The following is an 18,163-nucleotide window of genomic DNA, read 5'->3' as shown; positions in this document are numbered from 1 at the left end:
CAACAACCTTTGCGCCTGGAACCCAATCACCACTGAAGACACCATCCGCCTGATGAACACCATCCACTCAGGATCACATACCGACCCATGTCCCCACCACATTTTCAACAAAGCAGACTCCATTATCGCACCCCATCTCCGAGACGTCATCAACTGCTCCCTCAACTCTGCTACCTTCCCGGAAAGCTGGAAGCATGCCGAACTCAGCGCCCTCCTGAAGAAACCCACAGCAGACCCCACTGAACTTAAGAACTACTGCCCCATTTCGCTCCTCCCATTCCCTGCCAAAGTCATTGAGAAAGCAGTCAACAGTCAACTCGCCGCCTTCCTCGAATCCAACAAATCCCTCGACCCTTCACAGTCCGGCTTCCGAGCCAAACACAGCACAGAGACCGCCCTCATCGCAGCAACAGACGACATTCGCACTCTACTGGACAACGGAGAAACAGCTGCCCTCATCCTACTTGACCTCTCCGCAGCCTTCGACACAGTCTGTCATAACGCCTCAGCAATGTCGGAATACAAGGAAAAGCATTGGACTGGATCATCTAGTTTCTCGCCGGAAGAACTCAGAGTCCGCCTCCCCCCTTTCAGATCAGAGGCCACCGAAGTCATCTGTGGCGTACAACAAGGATCATCTCTCAGCCCCACCCTCTTCAACGTATACATGAGTCCCCTCGCATCCATCGCGCGCCAACACAACCTCAACATTATCTCCTACGCAGACGACACCCAGCTGATCCTCTCCCTCACCAAAGACCCAAACACCGCCAAAACCAACCTAAACAAAGGGATGAAAGAAGTAGCCGAGTGGATGAAGAACAGCCGTTTAAAACTGAACTCGGACAAAACGGAAGTCCTCATCTTAGGATCATCCCCCTCCTCCTGGGACGACTCATGGTGGCCACCAGCCCTGGGAACCGCACCCATACCAACGGACCACGCACGTAACCTGGGCTTCATCCTGGACTCCTCCCTCTCGATGACAAGACAAGTCAACGCCGTCTCATCATCATGCTTAAACACCCTACGTATGCTCAAAAAAATCTTCTGTTGGATCCCCACCGAAACAAGAAAGACGGTCACCCATGCACTAGTCACAAGCCCACTGGACTACGGAAACACCCTTTACGCCGGAAGCACAGCAAAACTACAGAAAAAACTCCAACGCATCCAAAACGCCTCAGCCAGACTCATCCTAGACATCCCCCGCCAAGCTCACATTTCCGGTCACCTGAAAGACCTCCACTGGCTCCCCGTCAACAAGAGAATAACGTTCCGTCTCCTCACCCACGCACACAAAGCCCTCTACGACCTAGGACCCGAATCCCTCAACACGCGCCTGTCCTTTTACAACCTACCCACCAACTACGATCGTCCAAATCAAGCCCTTGCCGCAATTCCACGCATCCAAAGATCCACCATGGGGGGAAGATCCTTCTCCTACTTAGCGGCCAAGACCTGGAATTCTCTCCCCACCCACCTCCGCCTTACACAGAACCACCTCTCCTTCAGAAAACAACTAAAAACTTGGATATTCGATAAGTAAAGTTCCCCCCCTCCCTCAAGCGCCTTGAGACCCTCTAGGTGAGTAGTGCGCTATACAAATTTAAACTTGACTTGACAATGAACTTGTATGTGAGCCAGATGTGTGCAATTGAGGAAACAATGGTACAGGTTTGGGAAAGGACACAGGCACTGGTAACCTGGTTAGCAGGAACCCAGTGCACGCTCAGTCAAAGATACATCAGAATCAGGCAAAAACTGGGGGGGGGGGGGGGGGGGGGGGGGGGCGGGGGGGGGGGGGTACAACAGAAATCCACTTTCCTAAAAAAATAGCATACACCACCTTGTCATTACACAACTCCTGTAGCAAATAGAAATATAATTCTAGCATAGAGGATGGGCATTTGAAAGCACCACATACAAGAACAGATATTTTCAACAACCTTACACTGTACACATACAGAAACAGAGCAATGCCCTCATTTATTAACTCCTCCTCTTTGCAGTTGGCACCACTGGCCATGTCCTGCTCAAACTAACCCAACCCTATGCCTGGCTTCCATGCCATCTATGGTCGCTGTAATGGACAAAGTCAGAATCTCCGTCTCCCCCCTTGTACCACTCTTGCCTCAGAGGAGGTGAGCCTATAGATCATAACTGCCCATCGCTCTGTCTCATCCATTGTATTGTCAGTTCTGACCACCTTCTCTCCTCAGGCAGTGGCCATTACTTCAGGTCTTTCAGACGAGCCTCGCGTGAAGGCACTCTCGCTGAGGTACAATGAATAGCAATGTCTCTCTCTTCCCAAACTCCAACCCTAATATAACACACTTATACAGCCTTTTGGACTTCTTGGGCCTTGGTAAGACCCCTAGTAGGCACAACATCAAGTCAAACAGGAGTCATCCTAGTCGCTCTGCGTAAGAACTCCGCTATCTCCTCCCAGAAGATTTGCATGGGTCCACTCTCTCAAAACATGGGCATGAGGGTGGCATTGTTTGCGTTACATTTCGGATAGGTAAAGAACGCTATGAAAAGATTTTGTGCAGCCTAATCGAAGTCAGATAAGTCCCAAGTAGCATGTGAAAATCCAACAATTTAAATCATTTGTACCAGTGCACAAGAGGCCACCCATTCCTCATACAGAACAGACTCACCCATGTCTTCCTCCCATTTCAAATGGAGCACCATGAGGGGCTTTGCTCGGTCCTCCTTTTGTGTTTTATAAAGTCCAGAGACCAGGTGGTGGCCCATGCAAGTCACTAGTAGTGTCTCCAATGTGGCGGACACTCGAGCCGCATTACTCACATTCATGAACTGCAGGAATTGGCCTCTAAAAACAAAGGTCTCACATCCAGCCACGAATGTTAAGGATTTTGACAGGTATAAGTCACCCAATGTGTCACACACTCCCTCCCACCATCTCTTCAGGGACTTGGCTCGCTCTATGTCTCGGAACGGACTAGCCTGCGAGCAAAACACGCCCCCTGAATATCTAATTTCCCACCTCCTCTGGTGCCAAACTGGTCCCAAGGCAGGGAGTGGTGTTCCCCAGGCCTGGGTTTGCATTTAAAACGTGGCAGGGGCTTTAAGGCCCATGGCCCTGAGATGCTAATTCAGTAGTTAACCTAGGAGGAGGTGCAGATTCATGTTTCTTTTAAATGAGAAGGAAGTTGTGTTTTCTACCACAGCATTCTTGTCCATCCCACTTCATAACACTTGCAGTTAAAAAGGTTGACTTTGTTTATCCATTTCTGGACTACTGCTAAATGGCAATCGTCTGGGGGAGGTGGCATCACAATGGAATAGGACTATGCCTGTTGAGGCTTCACAAGTGATAAGTGCAGTTGTCACAAACTGCTTATGAGATTCACCATTCTTCAAACTTCCCCTTATACCAAGTACTCCCCTTTATTTTATAAGTGAATACATCTATAAACATTTAGGAAACAAACATTTTCAGACTATGACAATTAGTTAAAAGGATACCACTTTGCCATATTCCAAACAGAGGTCAAGGTAAATGCAGAATATGGAACATGTGTTTCTTTCAATGATATTTTCATATGTTGGAAATGCGCCTAGCTGTTAAATATAACTAACAGCATATATTATGAAACAGGGCAAAACCTGTTCACAAAAACAATTCTTTCATCATGAATTAACCAATCTAGATTTCAAAGAACCTATGTCTGTGCCCATTAAAATCTGGTTACAGCTCTACTGTATCACTACAGAGATACACCTACAGTATTATCAGATACATGTTAAAAATTTCTTAACTACACTATTCTATACCTGCAATCCTTCACCAACAACAACTGACCAAGCATTTTTCAACAAATCCCGGCCAAGTGGTAACTTAGTGAGCATGTGACCTTCCTCCAACCAAGTATTGTGTGCCCAAAGCACAGAGCAAAAAAAACCAAAAAAACAAAGATCGGGGAAAATGGATCCTAAAGAAAAACAGCTGCCTACAGTTTAGATTGAAATGCTCTAAAGAATCGTGAAGCAAAAAGATTTTTCAGATTTCATAAGCCTAACATTTTATTACACAGCACGTGAAATATATTAATAAAACAGACATATTACATAACACTTAAAGCAAATGACAGGCAGCCTAAATTCACATTGGTGAGCATGGCCAGAGAATGACCAGGCAAGTAAATGAGTGTCATCAAAAATCACTTTTGTATAAGTCTCTTTAGTTATTCCATATAATTTAACATGAATACAAAACACTGTCAAATACATGGACTTTATTTTACCTCTTTTTCCTTATGATATCGTAGTTCAAGTAATTTGGAGTCTGGTATAAAGAGCTTCTCTACAAATGTTGATGGCAATTTGGTATTGATCTGTTCCACAATCTGAGGATAAAAATAACAAAATAATTTTCTTCTAAAAAGAAATGGAATTAACGGTCTGTGGGAGTATTGAGACCAACATAAAAGCAGGCAAACGCGATGACTATTGAATTAAAAAAATATATATGGATGAAACAACATTTACAGTTTCTGCAAATCACACAAAAATAAAATGTACACTCAAGTACAGTCATGTGCAACTTAAATGCAGAATATAGACATACCAAGGTAAGTAAGTGCAAGACTGAGATGATATAATCTGTTCCACAGGTTTGGCAACTCTCCAACTGATCCAACCCATAAGTGATGACCATTTCACAGCGTATGGACATACTTGGGTCTAAACTGCCAAGCAAAACGCCAACACACTCGTTAGCTGCTGTAAGTACAATCTCAGAAAAAAATACTTGGTTTGCTGTTGTCACACATCGCATCACTCTGTAAAGAACCTGTTGAGAAAAAATACATTTAATGCTCCACAGCCATGAATGATTGCACAAAGTACTTTAATAGTAACTATTTATATTAAAATATTAGAGTCCATCTATAACAATCTACTCCCCTCTGATGTCAAGCATAGTGCCCGTTTGAATGACCACAAAGCAACTAAAAAATGCATGCTAAAAAATGCACAGAAATAATGTTCACTTTAGACCAACAACCAAGAAAGCAACTGTATTTCAAGACACAAATAGAGCCTTACGTCAGTTACATAAGCTTCAGTAATGGGAGGTCCTCTGATCGGACTGAAACGCTCCCCAATGCTCCTTACAACTGTACTGAACACTCGAAGAAGAGCTGCAAGCTTTGGTAATGACACCGATGGCGGAGGAATATCTTCATCAACTGATTCTCCAGAAGCTACATGACTGAGGTCCTGCAGAAAATAAATCAAAGTGGTTGAGTTACAATGATGCAATGAAAAAATAATAGGTATTGCAAAGTCATAGTATTTGTGAAATGAAGCAAGAAACAAGACATGCATTATTTGACATTGTGTGGATGGCTTTAAATGAGATGAACATACATGAAATGTTTTCTATTTTTTCTTTTTTTACCTCTGCATAGGCCTCCATGTCTTCAAGGAACTGCCCCAGTAGTGTAGTGGAGAAAGTAAGATCTGCTACCCAAAAAGGCTCCAAACTCTGCAACCATCCTGCATGCAACACAAACACATAGAAAAGAAAGCAGAGTTTAATTTCAATCTGTTGTGGCAGTTTCGAAGTGTGTCCCAGCACAAAGATTTTTTAGGCACTGTGACTAGAATTCAGTTTTATTCTTAAAGAAGCAGTTGCTGGAAATTCTCTCTCCTAGTAAAAATCAGATATGTATCTTCTTGGAGAGGTTCAAACACCAAACTTCTCATTCAAGTAAATAGAGTAAAATAACTTCTGAAACATATGGTTGCCATTACCACTCCCTGCTTTCCCTCCACGAAGCATCTCCACTGCAACAAACCTTATAGCTTGCAGAGTTTTGTTTAGCGAAAAAAGTTAAGTAACTTTTACTCCATTTTTGCACAGCGACAGCAGCAAACATACTGCTTCCTAGGCCTGAACCATATGTTAGCTTTCAGCATAGACCTCCCTGCTGCTAGTCAAGCCTTCACTTAAGTAGCTGGACACACATTTCTAAACAGTGTTTTATGCACCCAACTAAGAGCTCAACTTATCAGATTGATGATAGCAGCAACAGTCAGAAATCCAAAGAAATCTTAAATTTTTTTAAAGTTTCTTATATTATGTTCTTAATGTGTAGCTAAGTATAGGCCTTCAATATGTACAGTATCCATGATGGTACAAGTCTTACCAGACACTTGCTGTGTAAGAGATGCCTTCTGAGTGTGGTCAATGTGCCATCCAACCAGGATATCAACTGTGTCCTTGAAAACGAGAATGAACAAGAAATGAAAACTATCAATTCAAAATAAATTCCGCAAAACAATGTACCCTGATTACATCAGACACACTTACCCTGAAATTTGTGCTGAAAATATGTGGGTAGCAGCGGGACACTAGCAAGATGCACTTTACACATTTACAAAGTAATTCAGGTGTATCAACATTTTCCAGAATAGACTGCAGGCTGGTCATTACAAGCTAAAAAACAGAAAAAATTGAAACCAAATTAGACATTTTCGTTCTAGTAAATGTTTGCATCTATCAGAGCAGAAACAAATTGTTCTTTTTTGGTAAAGCAACAGTAATTTGTAACAATTTTTTATAGGCAAACTTACATATTTGTTTTTAGGTTGCCATTTATTTTAATAAAACAGAACTAGGCAGAAATAAACAAGCTATTTCCCTTCTGTAACGCTCGTTCTGGTGGATACTCAATTTAACCACAGATTCCTCAATGCAGTCCCCGTTCTGTGGAGTGGTCTCGTTTTACCATCTAAAAAGATCCCAAATTCGAGATCTGCACGCAAGAATCTCCAAATGTTTATGCTCTGTATTGGAGGGCACTGAGGCAGGAAAGAAACGCCACTGATGTTCCAGGGTGGCCATTACATGTAGCTCGCCTCTGTCACTTCTGGGCGGAACGAAGCAAGTGGAGGGCTGCACAGTACCACCTAGAAGTGTTCAGGGGAACTGTAGTGAAAACGTCCGGATCCAGTCTGGCCCTGGGGAATATTCTAAAGTTGAGGAATCTGTGGTTAGAGTATCTACCAGAAGAAAACAAGTTACTTACCTGTAACTTTGGTTCTCCAGTATTGGAAACTTTCATAGATTCCCAGGCTTGTATCATTACCCGTCGTCGGAATGGGAGTCCCTGGTATACATAAAATAGCAATAGAAACCATCACCAAAACAGAACCTAGGCCCATTTTTGTTTTGCACCCTATCCACCTCTTTTTGTAAAAGGGCCCGGAAAAAAAATTAACAGCCAATCAGATTAGCCTCACCCCATAGAACCCTCCTGAGAGTAGCTCAGAACCTCAGATTTTCGTAGTCAAATCAAATCAAATCAAAATATCTTTATTCGGGTTCCATATATGAAAACCATAAAAGTACATAAAAACACAATAAATATTAAAAATCATTCATTCATTGTAGAAAAATTATTAAAACTATTACACATCATTACAGGTTCGTACGGTGCCTAATGCATAATTTTAGATATTGTGCCACAGATTTTGTCATCAAAGAATTTTCCAGGAGTTGCAGGGCTAAATAGGCAGGGCGACATCTACGGATGTTCATAACTTTTAGTAGTGGTAATATCCACCTCCTGCGTAGTTCCATATAAAATTTACAAAAAAATGTGACATGTATTGTAGACTGTGGGGACATAGAGTCACACGGACACACTGCAGTGTTATGAGTCCATACATTCTGAATGGGAAATAGAACCAAAAAATGATATATGTTAAGCCTGAAACGAGTGAGGAGTAACTTTTCATATTGCGACAAATGGTACTGTAAATAAGGTTGGATAGTTGGGACCAGCTGTATCATTAAGCATTGTTGTACTGAGGGTTTACCTATTTCACACAGCATTCGGAGTTCAGATAAATGTGACAGACAAAGTGTTTTTAGATCTTTTTTTGAAATGTCTGTTACAGATGGTGGGTCTTCAAAGAAGCTCGGACGGCCGATGTCAGTGAAAAAAGATTTTACATATGCCAACCATTTTATCTTATTCATATGGTCTAGTTTCATGCAGTCCTCTATTATTGTTCTTGTAAGGTGGCATTCTTCTCTGGCCCAAATTCTACGCCACAGCATGATAGGCTGAATCTTAATGATGTCCGATATATAGTGTACTCCGAGTTCAAGGTGACAACCAAATGTGGTGGTGCTTTTGGGAACAGCCAATAATAACTTTAGGAAGGAGTTTTCGATTTTTTGGAGTTGCTCTACATTAGTTGTACCCCAGACTCCTGCTCCAAAAGTGGCTGTGCTGATAGATTTTGCATTGTATATCTTAATCATTTCGTTGGGTGGTCTTTTTCCCAAACGAAGTGAAAATGCTTTTAAAGCGCCGACTGTTCTTATGAGGGCTAACTTTCTGGAGTTAATTGCCTCTCTCCAATTAAACGCCTCATCAATAGTTATACCAAGATAAGGATAGATGTTAGTTCTTTCAAGAGGCAGGTTGTCCACAAAGATTTTTTTCTCTTTGTTCCCTCTGTTGCCGATGTGCATTACATAAGTTTTCCTTATGTTCACTTTTAGATCGAGACTGGTCATAAAGGTACAGTAATTATTTAGGGCCCTCTGAAGCTGGACAGGTGTTCTTGCCAGTATTACCGCGTCGTCGGCGTATAGTAACGCTGGAATCTGTCGACGACCGGCTTCCGGCAGATCTTTAACGCCCTTAAGCAGTGCAGCCTCTAAACCATTCGTATAAAGTGTAAATAGGAAAGGGGCCAGCACGCACCCTTGTCTGACCCCTTTCTGAATTGGAAAGCTGTTAGTTAGTTGTCCTGCTATTCCATATCTGACCTTTCCCGTAGCGCCAGAGTATAGCTCACGGAGGATGTCTACTATAGGTGGTTCTATCCCCATTTGTAGCATTATTGTCCAGAGCTTCGAGTGTCCCACACAGTCGAAGGCTGCTGTAAGATCGACATACACCATGTGTAGGCACGATTTCTTCGCTGTTACATATTTTCCTACAAGTAATGTTAAATTTAGGACTTGATCCACGGTGCTTAGCCCGGCTCTGAAGCCGTATTGGAGGTCTGAGAGTACCCCTTGCTCTTTTGACCACTCCTGAAGTCGATTTAGAAGTATACGCCCTAGCATCTTTCCAGTTGAATCCAAGAGGGATATGGGGCGGTAGCAGGTTGGACTGTCTCTGTTGCCTTTTTTAAAAATGGGGACCAGGATCGAGGTTGACCAAGAGTCAGGAAGGCCAGTGTCTTTTGCTGCGTTTAACACTTTAGTCAGAAGGGGAGCCCATAGTTCAGGTAGAATTTTGTAGAGGTCCATAGGAATAGAGTCTGGTCCCGGTGCTTTGCCATTTTTTGCAGATTTTATAGCATTAGTTGTTTCTTTGAGTGTGAATTGTATCTCTATCGGGTATTGCACCAACGGGAGAGGATCTTGAGAAGTTAAGTCTTCGGGCCCAATCTCCCCAAATACCCCTGAGAAGTGCTGTACCCAGTCTTCTGCAGTTATAGCAACATCCAAAGAGGGGCCAGCATTATTATCAGTTAAAAAAGGAGTTTTAACTGTTTCCCAGAAGGATGTGCTGTCTTTTAGGGTACTGCTTTTTAGGAGTTGTTTCCAGAGGTTTACTTGTAACTCCTTTTTCCTTTGTTTAATTGCCTGTGCGTAAGTTTTCCTTAATTCGGTTACCTCTGCTCTGTTTCTTGGTTGTTTTGTTAAGGCTTTCTTTAAATTTGAGTATGCTTTTGTGCATTTTGTGTTAAACCACCCATTTTTCGAAGTATTATTTTTTTTGATGGGTCTGGTTAATTCTTGACTTATTGTGTTTGCTATTGCATAGTAGCTACTCATGATCTCTGCTGAGTTTGAGGAAGGATCTAGACATTTGTCAATTTCATTCTTACATGTTTTAATTATTTTCACCTTAGTAAGTTCTTGATCTAAATTGCCCCATCTGAGGGTATACCCGTTTTTTCTGTTCAGTGTTAGTACTTCTTGGTGTAGCAAGCCGGGCTGAGTCTTTCCTGAGTTCTTTTGAGAATCTAGTTCTTGAAATATTATTCTGAGTGGAAAATGGTCGCTAAGTGCATTACTCTCCACTTCAAATGATTTTATGCGATTAGCTTTACTGCTAGATATCAGAATATAGTCAATTACCGATTCAAAGCCTCTGCCATGAAAGGTAGGAGAAAACCGAGAAATGGGCGTTTTTAACATATTTGCAAACCCTATGTCTAGTTCAGCCATTGTGGCCTGCATATTGGTGCCTTCGGGGGTGTGAGAGAAGTGAGGTGTCGGGTTTTCATATTCGTCTGTAATCCCGCAAATGTGGGCGTCACTATTTTTACATAAGTGAAGATTGAAATCGCCTCCCCAAATTATTGTATGTGGAGTTCTGGCATATTTTATCTTTAATTCATTAATCTCCTCTATAATTTCTTTTAAAGCTTTGGACTGCTCGATTATAGTCATGTTGTTATAGAAGTTTATCAGAATATAAACCTCTTGATTAGATCCTTTAATGCTAATAATCTGGTAATTCTGGTGGAGTGTAACAGGAGTTACTTCACGACATGGCCAAAGATTGGAGATATATGTTGTTAAACCTCCTTTACTTCTCCCTGATGTTGATTTTGTAGCCTGGGAGAAGTATGTTCTATATCCCACAAGATGGATTGGGTTATTTAGCCATGTCTCTTGTAGACAGACTATATCGCTTGAGTGAACCAAGTCTAAAAAACTGCCTTCCATGTGTTTGGTTGCTAGTCCCGCCACATTCCAGGATAACAGGTTCCTGTCATGGTATTTACTAGAAATAGCAGGTGACCTTGGGGAGATTTGTAGCGTAGTTGTTGTTCTATTGCTGACATTAGTTATACTCTGAGGTACTTCAGCCTGTTTTACCATGGGTTGGGATTTTGTCATTACTTTTAATTCCAGTTGTCTTGCTTTTGGTGTACCTTGGATATTGTTTGAGATCGTGGTCACAAGATGTTTAGCTGGTCTTTCAAAGCATGTTCTATTATTATGTGAGTTCGTCATAATACAGGGCTCTGATGATGGTCAGTCGACCATATCCAGGCAGCTATAACTGTTTGATGTTGGTATTCCAGCCCATGTATCTCTATGGGGTGGTTGTCGTGGCCTCCTACCATAGTTGTTCCAATCACCCCGGTCGTTGTAGTCGTGACCCCAATCTCCCTGGTGCCAGCTCGAGTGATTATTTCCTTGATCCCAATCTCCCTGATTCCAGTTTCTCTGATTGTTTCCTTGACCCCAATGTCCCTGGTTCCAGTTTCTCTGTTCGTGATCATGATGGTTCCAGGACCATTCTGGGGGGCAGTTGAAGTCATCAGGGGGGCGATTTTGTTGGGGGTAAAAGAAAGATAGACGTTTGACCTTTATTCCTCCTGTATTACCTAATGAGTCCCAGGAGCATATGTATTCCACAGCACGGGGATTTTCGAGATTGACAATTATGCAGTCTCCAGATATTGTTTTTGGTTGGTGACCTATCCATGAAACCCTTTTTGCAGTGGAGATTCTGGTAATATTATTTGGATGGTTTGGTCTGTTTATATTTAACCAATATCGAGTTTTATTTAATAATGACCAGGTTGGTTCTTCTGTGTCGTTACTCAATTCCGGAACACCTGTTAAGATGACAACAAAGGGTGCTGCTTCCGGTGGAAGGTTTACCAATTTTGACCGTTTTTTATTTGACCTTTCTGATTTATTAAATTGTCTCTGTGTCTGATCATAACCAAGGGTATTTGATGTAGGAACTGTAGAAGGAGTTTTTGCTGGGGGAGCTCTTTTGTCCGTGCCATCTGCACTAGGGAGTTTTCCTGGTGATTTGTTTTGTGTGCTTATAACTGTTTTAGAAGTTCCTTGAGAAATCTTGTTCTTTGGTGAAGATATCTGATTAATAGTAGTTTTTTTTGTTATCTCTACTGGATTTGCATTTGTATTATTTGTAGTAGCCATACTACTAACTGGTTGTTTTGGTTTATCTGTGGGTTTTACAATACTTGATGAGACCTTAAGTCCAGGCAAGTTTAGATGTTCTTTATTTCTCGGATTAGAAGTTGTTTTTGAGATAGCAACCAATATTGCTAATTGCTTTTCTATGATTTGTATACTTTTTTGAAGCGGTTGGAGCTGATGTTTGACTATTTCAGAGATTTCTTTTAGTAGAGAAGCTTGTGTTTTGGTGTTAATCACATTTTTTGTTATAGTACAAGCCGCCGGCTTCTTGTGAGTTTGCTTGGAATTGGATCTGTCGTTGTGAGCTTCAACTAGTAATACATCGGAATTGATGTTACTATTGGATTCCGACGAGAAAGCAGTTTTGTCATTGTTTGAATTTAAAGCGTTGTTTGAGTCACACATTTTAGTATGTGAATCTGAGTTTAAGTTTGCAGTGTCTTTATTTATTGATTTTTTATGGTGTTTTTCTTTATGATGTTGCACTTTGGAAATTGCTCCTTCCCTAATCCCTCTCGATTCACTTTGTGTGGGTTCGATAGATTTTCGCTGCGGGCTAGCAAAAATGTCAGGGGTCTGTTCAAGACCTTGACTCAGTTGTGAATCTGAAAATTGTAATGATACGGAAAGATCAACGATGTTTGGGATTACGTGAATGTCCGCGTTTGTTTCCAGATTTATAGATTTTTGCAATGGGACATTTGGAGTTTGTGCTTGTGCTAGCATTCCCATTGACGAGCGTCTAGCTTGATCTAGTTCATAGGATACTCGTCGGTCAATCAGCATTACCGTTTGGTCGATGGTTTTATTCACTTTAGTTATAAAAAGATCAATAGGACCAACAGTAGATGTCATGTTTTTCAGGGTTTTACTCCTAGAACCTCTGGTAGACATTTGTATGCTGATGGACAGAGATTACAGTAGTGAAGTTTGATTTCTAGTCAACACTTAGATGACTTTGTGAACACAGATTTACTTACTGAACCGGTTCTTGTTTTATAGAGGATCTTAGGGGGGTGGGCCCAGCCCAGTCTCCTCCGGTCTTCCCGCTCGCGTCCCGCGAGAGGGAACGGTGACACCCTTTATGCGCCTCCTGGCGCGTCGTGAAGGGGGTGTGTCTGGAGACCTCGAGGGCTGCCGGGAGTTGTAGGCAGCCCCTCGCCTCGCTCCACTCGGCGGCCCCGCTGTCAGGTGGAAGCAGACAGCAGGACGGCGGGAGGGGGGCGGTGGGAGGTCTCAACAGCACAGGGACCCGGTGATGTGGCAGAATCTTCCTCTCTCGTAGCGTTGCGCAGGTCAGAGTCACTGCGGGGCAAGTGTGGCGAAACAGCGTTACACTACCTCCTGTAACGGGGACGCCCTTTATGCGCCTCCTGGCGCGTCGTGAAGGGGGTGTGTCTGGAGACCTCGAGGGCTGCCGGGAGTTGTAGGCAGCCCCTCGCCTCGCTCCACTCGGCGGCCCCGCTGTCAGGTGGAAGCAGACAGCAGGACGGCGGGAGGGGGGCGGTGGGAGGTCTCAACAGCACAGGGACCCGGTGATGTGGCAGAATCTTCCTCTCTCGTAGCGTTGCGCAGGTCAGTCACTGCGGGGCAAGTGTGGCGAAACAGCGTTACACTGCCTCCTGTAACGGGGACGCCCTTTATGCGCCTCCTGGCGCGTCGTGAAGGGGGTGTGTCTGGAGACCTCGAGGGCTGCTGGGAGTTGTAGGCAGCCCCTCGCCTCGCTCCACTCGGCGGCCCCGCTGTCAGGTGGAAGCAGACAGCAGGACGGCGGGAGGGGGGCGGTGGGAGGTCTCAACAGCACAGGGACCCGGTGATGTGGCAGAATCTTCCTCTCTCGTAGCGTTGCGCAGGTCAGAGTCACTGCGGGGCAAGTGTGGCGAAACAGCGTTACACTGCCTCCTGTAACGGGGACGCCCTTTATGCGCCTCCTGGCGCGTCGTGAAGGGGGTGTGTCTGGAGACCTCGAGGGCTGCTGGGAGTTGTAGGCAGCCCCTCGCCTCGCTCCACTCGGCGGCCCCGCTGTCAGGTGGAAGCAGACAGCAGGACGGCGGGAGGGGGGCGGTGGGAGGTCTCAACAGCACAGGGACCCGGTGATGTGGCAGAATCTTCCTCTCTCGTAGCGTTGCGCAGGTCAGAGTCACTGCGGGGCAAGTGTGGCGAAACAGAAAAACTCTTTAAAAACAGAGAAAAAACTCCTCTCAGAACGGATACTCAATATATTTAAGCCTCCCTTCTTCTTGTATAGTGGCCACTATAACAAAAAAAAAAAAAAAAAAAAAATCTTAGTCATTTTGTAACCACACCACTAAAGAAGCTAGAGGCTGAGCTTTCCCGGGGAGGAGGGAAGGTCGCATGGGAATCTATGAAAGTTTCCAATACTGGAGCACCAAATTTACAGGTAAGTAACTTGTTTTCTTACTCCAGTATTGGAACTTTCATAGATTCCCATGCTTGTATCAGAGTAGCTAGCAGTTATCAGCACATTTTTTGAACCATGACCATTATAAAACCAAGAACAAAGCAATAGCATATTCACCATAATGACAACTTCAATGGTCAATAACATACCTAGAAACTTTAGAAAATATAAATGAAGTCCTTAGTACGTTAGAAATAGAATTTTAAGCACCTCCGAATGTCCAGAGAGTGAAGTGCTTTTTCTGCCGGAGTAGCCGGTATAGGTAAAAAAGTTAAGTATAACCGGCTCATTCAAATGAAAGTCTGAAGGTACTTTCAGTATGAACTTTGGGTTGGTACGCAATATCACTGTACCCTTTTTGAACTGGAGAAAAGGTTCCAGAATGGTGTGAGCCTGCAATTCACCCAAACGTCTAGCCGAAGTGAAGGCTAGCAAAAGAGTTACCTTCCAGGAGAGGAATTTCAACTCTGCCCGGTGAATGGGTTTAAAAGGAGGCTTCATGAGTTGGGGAAGAACCAAGTTAAGATGCCAAAGAGGAGGAGGAGGCTGGACTGCAGAGCAAACTCTGAAAAGGCCCTTAAGAAACTGTTTAACTATCCATTCCGATGAGAGGGAAGCACCCGAAGATGTGTGTCAGAAGCAAGAGATGGCTGAAAGATGCACCATAATGGAAGAGTGAGCCAGTCCCGATTTTGCCAATGAAAGAATGTATTGAAGAACTTCATGCGGTTCAGAATTAAAAGAATGGGCACCCTTTTGCTGGTACTAAATGCAGAAACGCTTCCACTTCAACTTGTATGTTTTGTTGGTACTTGAGGATCGTGCCTGAGAGAGCACCTCTCTACATTGTGTTGAGAGGGTCAAACCAAGAAATTCTTGCTGCTCAGGAGCAATGCCGAGAGCTGCAGAGATTGGGGATCTGGATGCCAGACTTGGCCCTGGGACATAGTCAGCAGCGAAGGAATCGGCTGCAACGGAAGTGGAAGGTCTAGGGAGAGAAGGTGCAGTTCTGTTAACCAAAACTGTCGGGCCACGCATGAGCTATCATTAATCCTGCAAGGTCCCGCTTTGAGCTTCCCGAGAAACCTGGGGATCAGAGGAACGGGGGGAAAGCATAAACAAATGCGCCTGACCAGGCCATCGAAAGCGCATTCCACAACGATCCCTGATGGTGTAGCCTGCTTGCGTAAAATCAGCATTTCTTGTGCTCCGGCGTAGCAAAGAGATCTATGGAAGGCCTGCCCCATCTGCGAAAGACCTTCGGAAGAGTGCTTAGCGGGTCCGCTGCCTTGTTGAGAACGCCTGGAAGGTGCTCCGCCTTCAGTGATACCCCCTGCTGGATTGCCCATTCCCAGATTGTCTGGGCTTCTTGAGACAAGTCGAGATCTGGTGCTGCCTTCCTTGTTTATATAATGCATGGCTGTGGTATTGTCTGTACGTATCAGAACTGCAGACTGCTGTATTCACGGAAGAAAAGCCTGCAAGGCCAGGCGAATTGCTCTGAGCTCCAGCAGACTGATATGTAGAAGATGATGTTGGGGTAGCCAACGGCCGCTTACATGAAGGTCTTGCAAGACTGCTCCCCAGTCCTCCAGCTAGGCGTGTGATGTTCGTATCATTGGAGCAGGGGCGAGCTGAAGGTAAATACCCTGAGAAATGTTTTCCTCGCTCGTCCAATATGGGGCGTCCCTCATGGCTACGGTAACTGAGACCTTGTCATAGAAGGATCCGTCGACTTGGCGCCACTGCAAGTCAAACTCCTCCTGGAAAGGACGCATATGCAACCTGCAGTGAGACATCAGAGGGATGCAGGAAGAAATGGGCTCTAGGAGGGACTTGTAGAGGCGAACTGAAAGTGACTCTTTTTAACAGCAGACTGGCCATGGTAATCAGCTTTTCTTGACTCTTCAGGGTCGGAAAAGGTTTGCTGATGGACGTTTCCAGAATGGCTAGTCTGGATGGATAGAGAGATGACTTTTCTGTGTTGAGAGTTAGTCCGAGATTGTCAAACAGGCGTGTGCATGCTATGACTTTTGCTGCATGCTTGGTCGGAGCCTTCAGTAACCAGTCATCCAGGTAAGGGAAGACCGGACTCTGTTGATTACGAAGAAAAGCGTCTACTGGAGCGAACACCTTTGTAAAGATCCGCGGAGCAGATCGGAGTCCAAAAGGTAGGACCTTGAACTGAAAGTGGCTCTTGGCTACTGTGAAGCGAAGAAATCTTCAGTGGGCTGGATGTATGGGTACGTGAAAATAAGCATCTTCTACATCCAATGTGGCCATATAATCCCCTGATTTGAGAAGACGAAGGATGTCCTGCAGAGAAACCATCCAAAATGATTGCTTGACTTGATAGGTGTTGAGCTCCCTCAGATCTAGAATAGGGCGCCACTTTTCTAATGTCTTCCAGACAAGGAAGAACCAGGATTAGAAACCCTTTCCCCGCTGCGAGATAGGGACCGGTTCTATCTCTCTTTTGAGGAGCATTTGATGGACTTCGAATCGTAGAAGACAGATGTTTTGACACAGTGGCGCGAGGGGGCTTGGAAGGTGGTGCTTATACAAACTCCAGAGTATGGCCGCATTGAATGATCTTCAGCACCCAACGTTCTGATGTTATTCATTGCCAGTTGTGGAGGTAATGAGACATTCTGCCTCCCACTGATGTTACAGGAGGAGAAGGGACAGTAGTAAGAGCCAGCAAGCCGCTACAGACGCTTTGAGAAATCTCTCCCCAGGCGTCCTTGTCTTCCTGTTTGACGATCTAGAGAAAGAAGAGGATTGATTTTGCCGCAGGTTAGAACTCGGCCGGTAAAATTGCGAATTAGATCCATATGAGGAATACGGTTGTTGCTTGTACCCTCCTCAATATGTGGCATTACCTCTCCCTCTGGCTCCAAGGAAGGGGACCTTGCAGTATTGCAGAGTCCCAAAGGATTTTGCAGTCTTGTGTCTTTTTTGATGTCTTGGAGCGTATCATCAATAGGTTTCCCAAAGAGCGCTTCCCCAAAGTGAAGATCCAAGACCTTGTTCTGGACCTCAGGACGGAAACATGTAGCCAGCAGCCAGCCTGGACAGCGAAGGACAGCAGCGCCCGCAAGGGAGCAGAACACAGTCATTGCAATGTCCATTGCACAGTCAATCACTTCAGCCGACGTTACTTCTCCTTCCTAAAGAATCTTCTTAGCTTCTTTTTTCGCATTTTCAGGTAATTGGTCCAGATATGGGGAGAGATCGCACCACATATGGCGATCATAGCGACCAAGTATCGCTAAGGCGCCAGCAGCACTGACCAACAGACAGGACATGGACGAAAACCTCTTGCCTGCGTAATCCAGGTGCCTGCCCTCTTTATCTGGAGGTGTCGAGAGGGGAGCTGAAGGATTTCTCGACTTTCTCTGGGCAGCCTGAGAAATGGCTGAGTCCAGTTTAGACCTACTTACCAAGCAGGCCGGACTATCGTCAAGGAGCCTTAGATTTCTTCTCAATGCGAGGCAAAACTGGAATCAACGTAGCAGGATCACCTTCACCCCCTCATCCCAGACGTGATCAACAATAGGGATAGAGCGAACCTCCTTCCTGTAAGGCGCTTTGAAGTCATCAGGGAAGCATTCCGACTGCACTGTGTACATAGGCAGCTCAAACTTCTTTGTAGCCCTCTCCATCAAATTATGGAAACCCCTTATGTCTGCAGGGGGGAATCAACAGGTGCTGGTGCAGTAGAAGCCAGATCAGGAATGACAGTCATCCCACTTTGTGTCTGG

General features: G+C 44.5%; 1 protein-coding gene across 1 annotated transcript in view; it reads right to left on the bottom strand.

Annotated features, from left to right (window-relative positions):
* SMG1 (SMG1 nonsense mediated mRNA decay associated PI3K related kinase) overlaps positions 1–18,163 on the bottom strand; it is a 1,828,328-nt gene that overhangs the window by 1,539,551 nt on the left and 270,614 nt on the right. Inside the window, exons 7-12 of the mRNA XM_086940872.1 lie at positions 6,347–6,472; positions 6,183–6,255; positions 5,432–5,529; positions 5,077–5,250; positions 4,598–4,822; positions 4,275–4,376 (exon numbers count right to left, since the gene is read on the bottom strand). Coding sequence (XP_086796998.1) covers positions 4,275–4,376; positions 4,598–4,822; positions 5,077–5,250; positions 5,432–5,529; positions 6,183–6,255; positions 6,347–6,472 — 798 coding nt within the window. The remainder of the gene's footprint in view (positions 1–4,274; positions 4,377–4,597; positions 4,823–5,076; positions 5,251–5,431; positions 5,530–6,182; positions 6,256–6,346; positions 6,473–18,163) is intronic.

The sequence above is a fragment of the Lissotriton vulgaris genome, chromosome 10 (assembly GCF_964263255.1).
Source record: "Lissotriton vulgaris chromosome 10, aLisVul1.2, whole genome shotgun sequence".
NCBI classification, from domain to species: Eukaryota; Metazoa; Chordata; class Amphibia; order Caudata; family Salamandridae; genus Lissotriton; species Lissotriton vulgaris.
The sequence above is the reverse complement of the archived record's forward strand: the minus strand, read 5'-3'. Positions and strand labels throughout refer to the sequence as shown.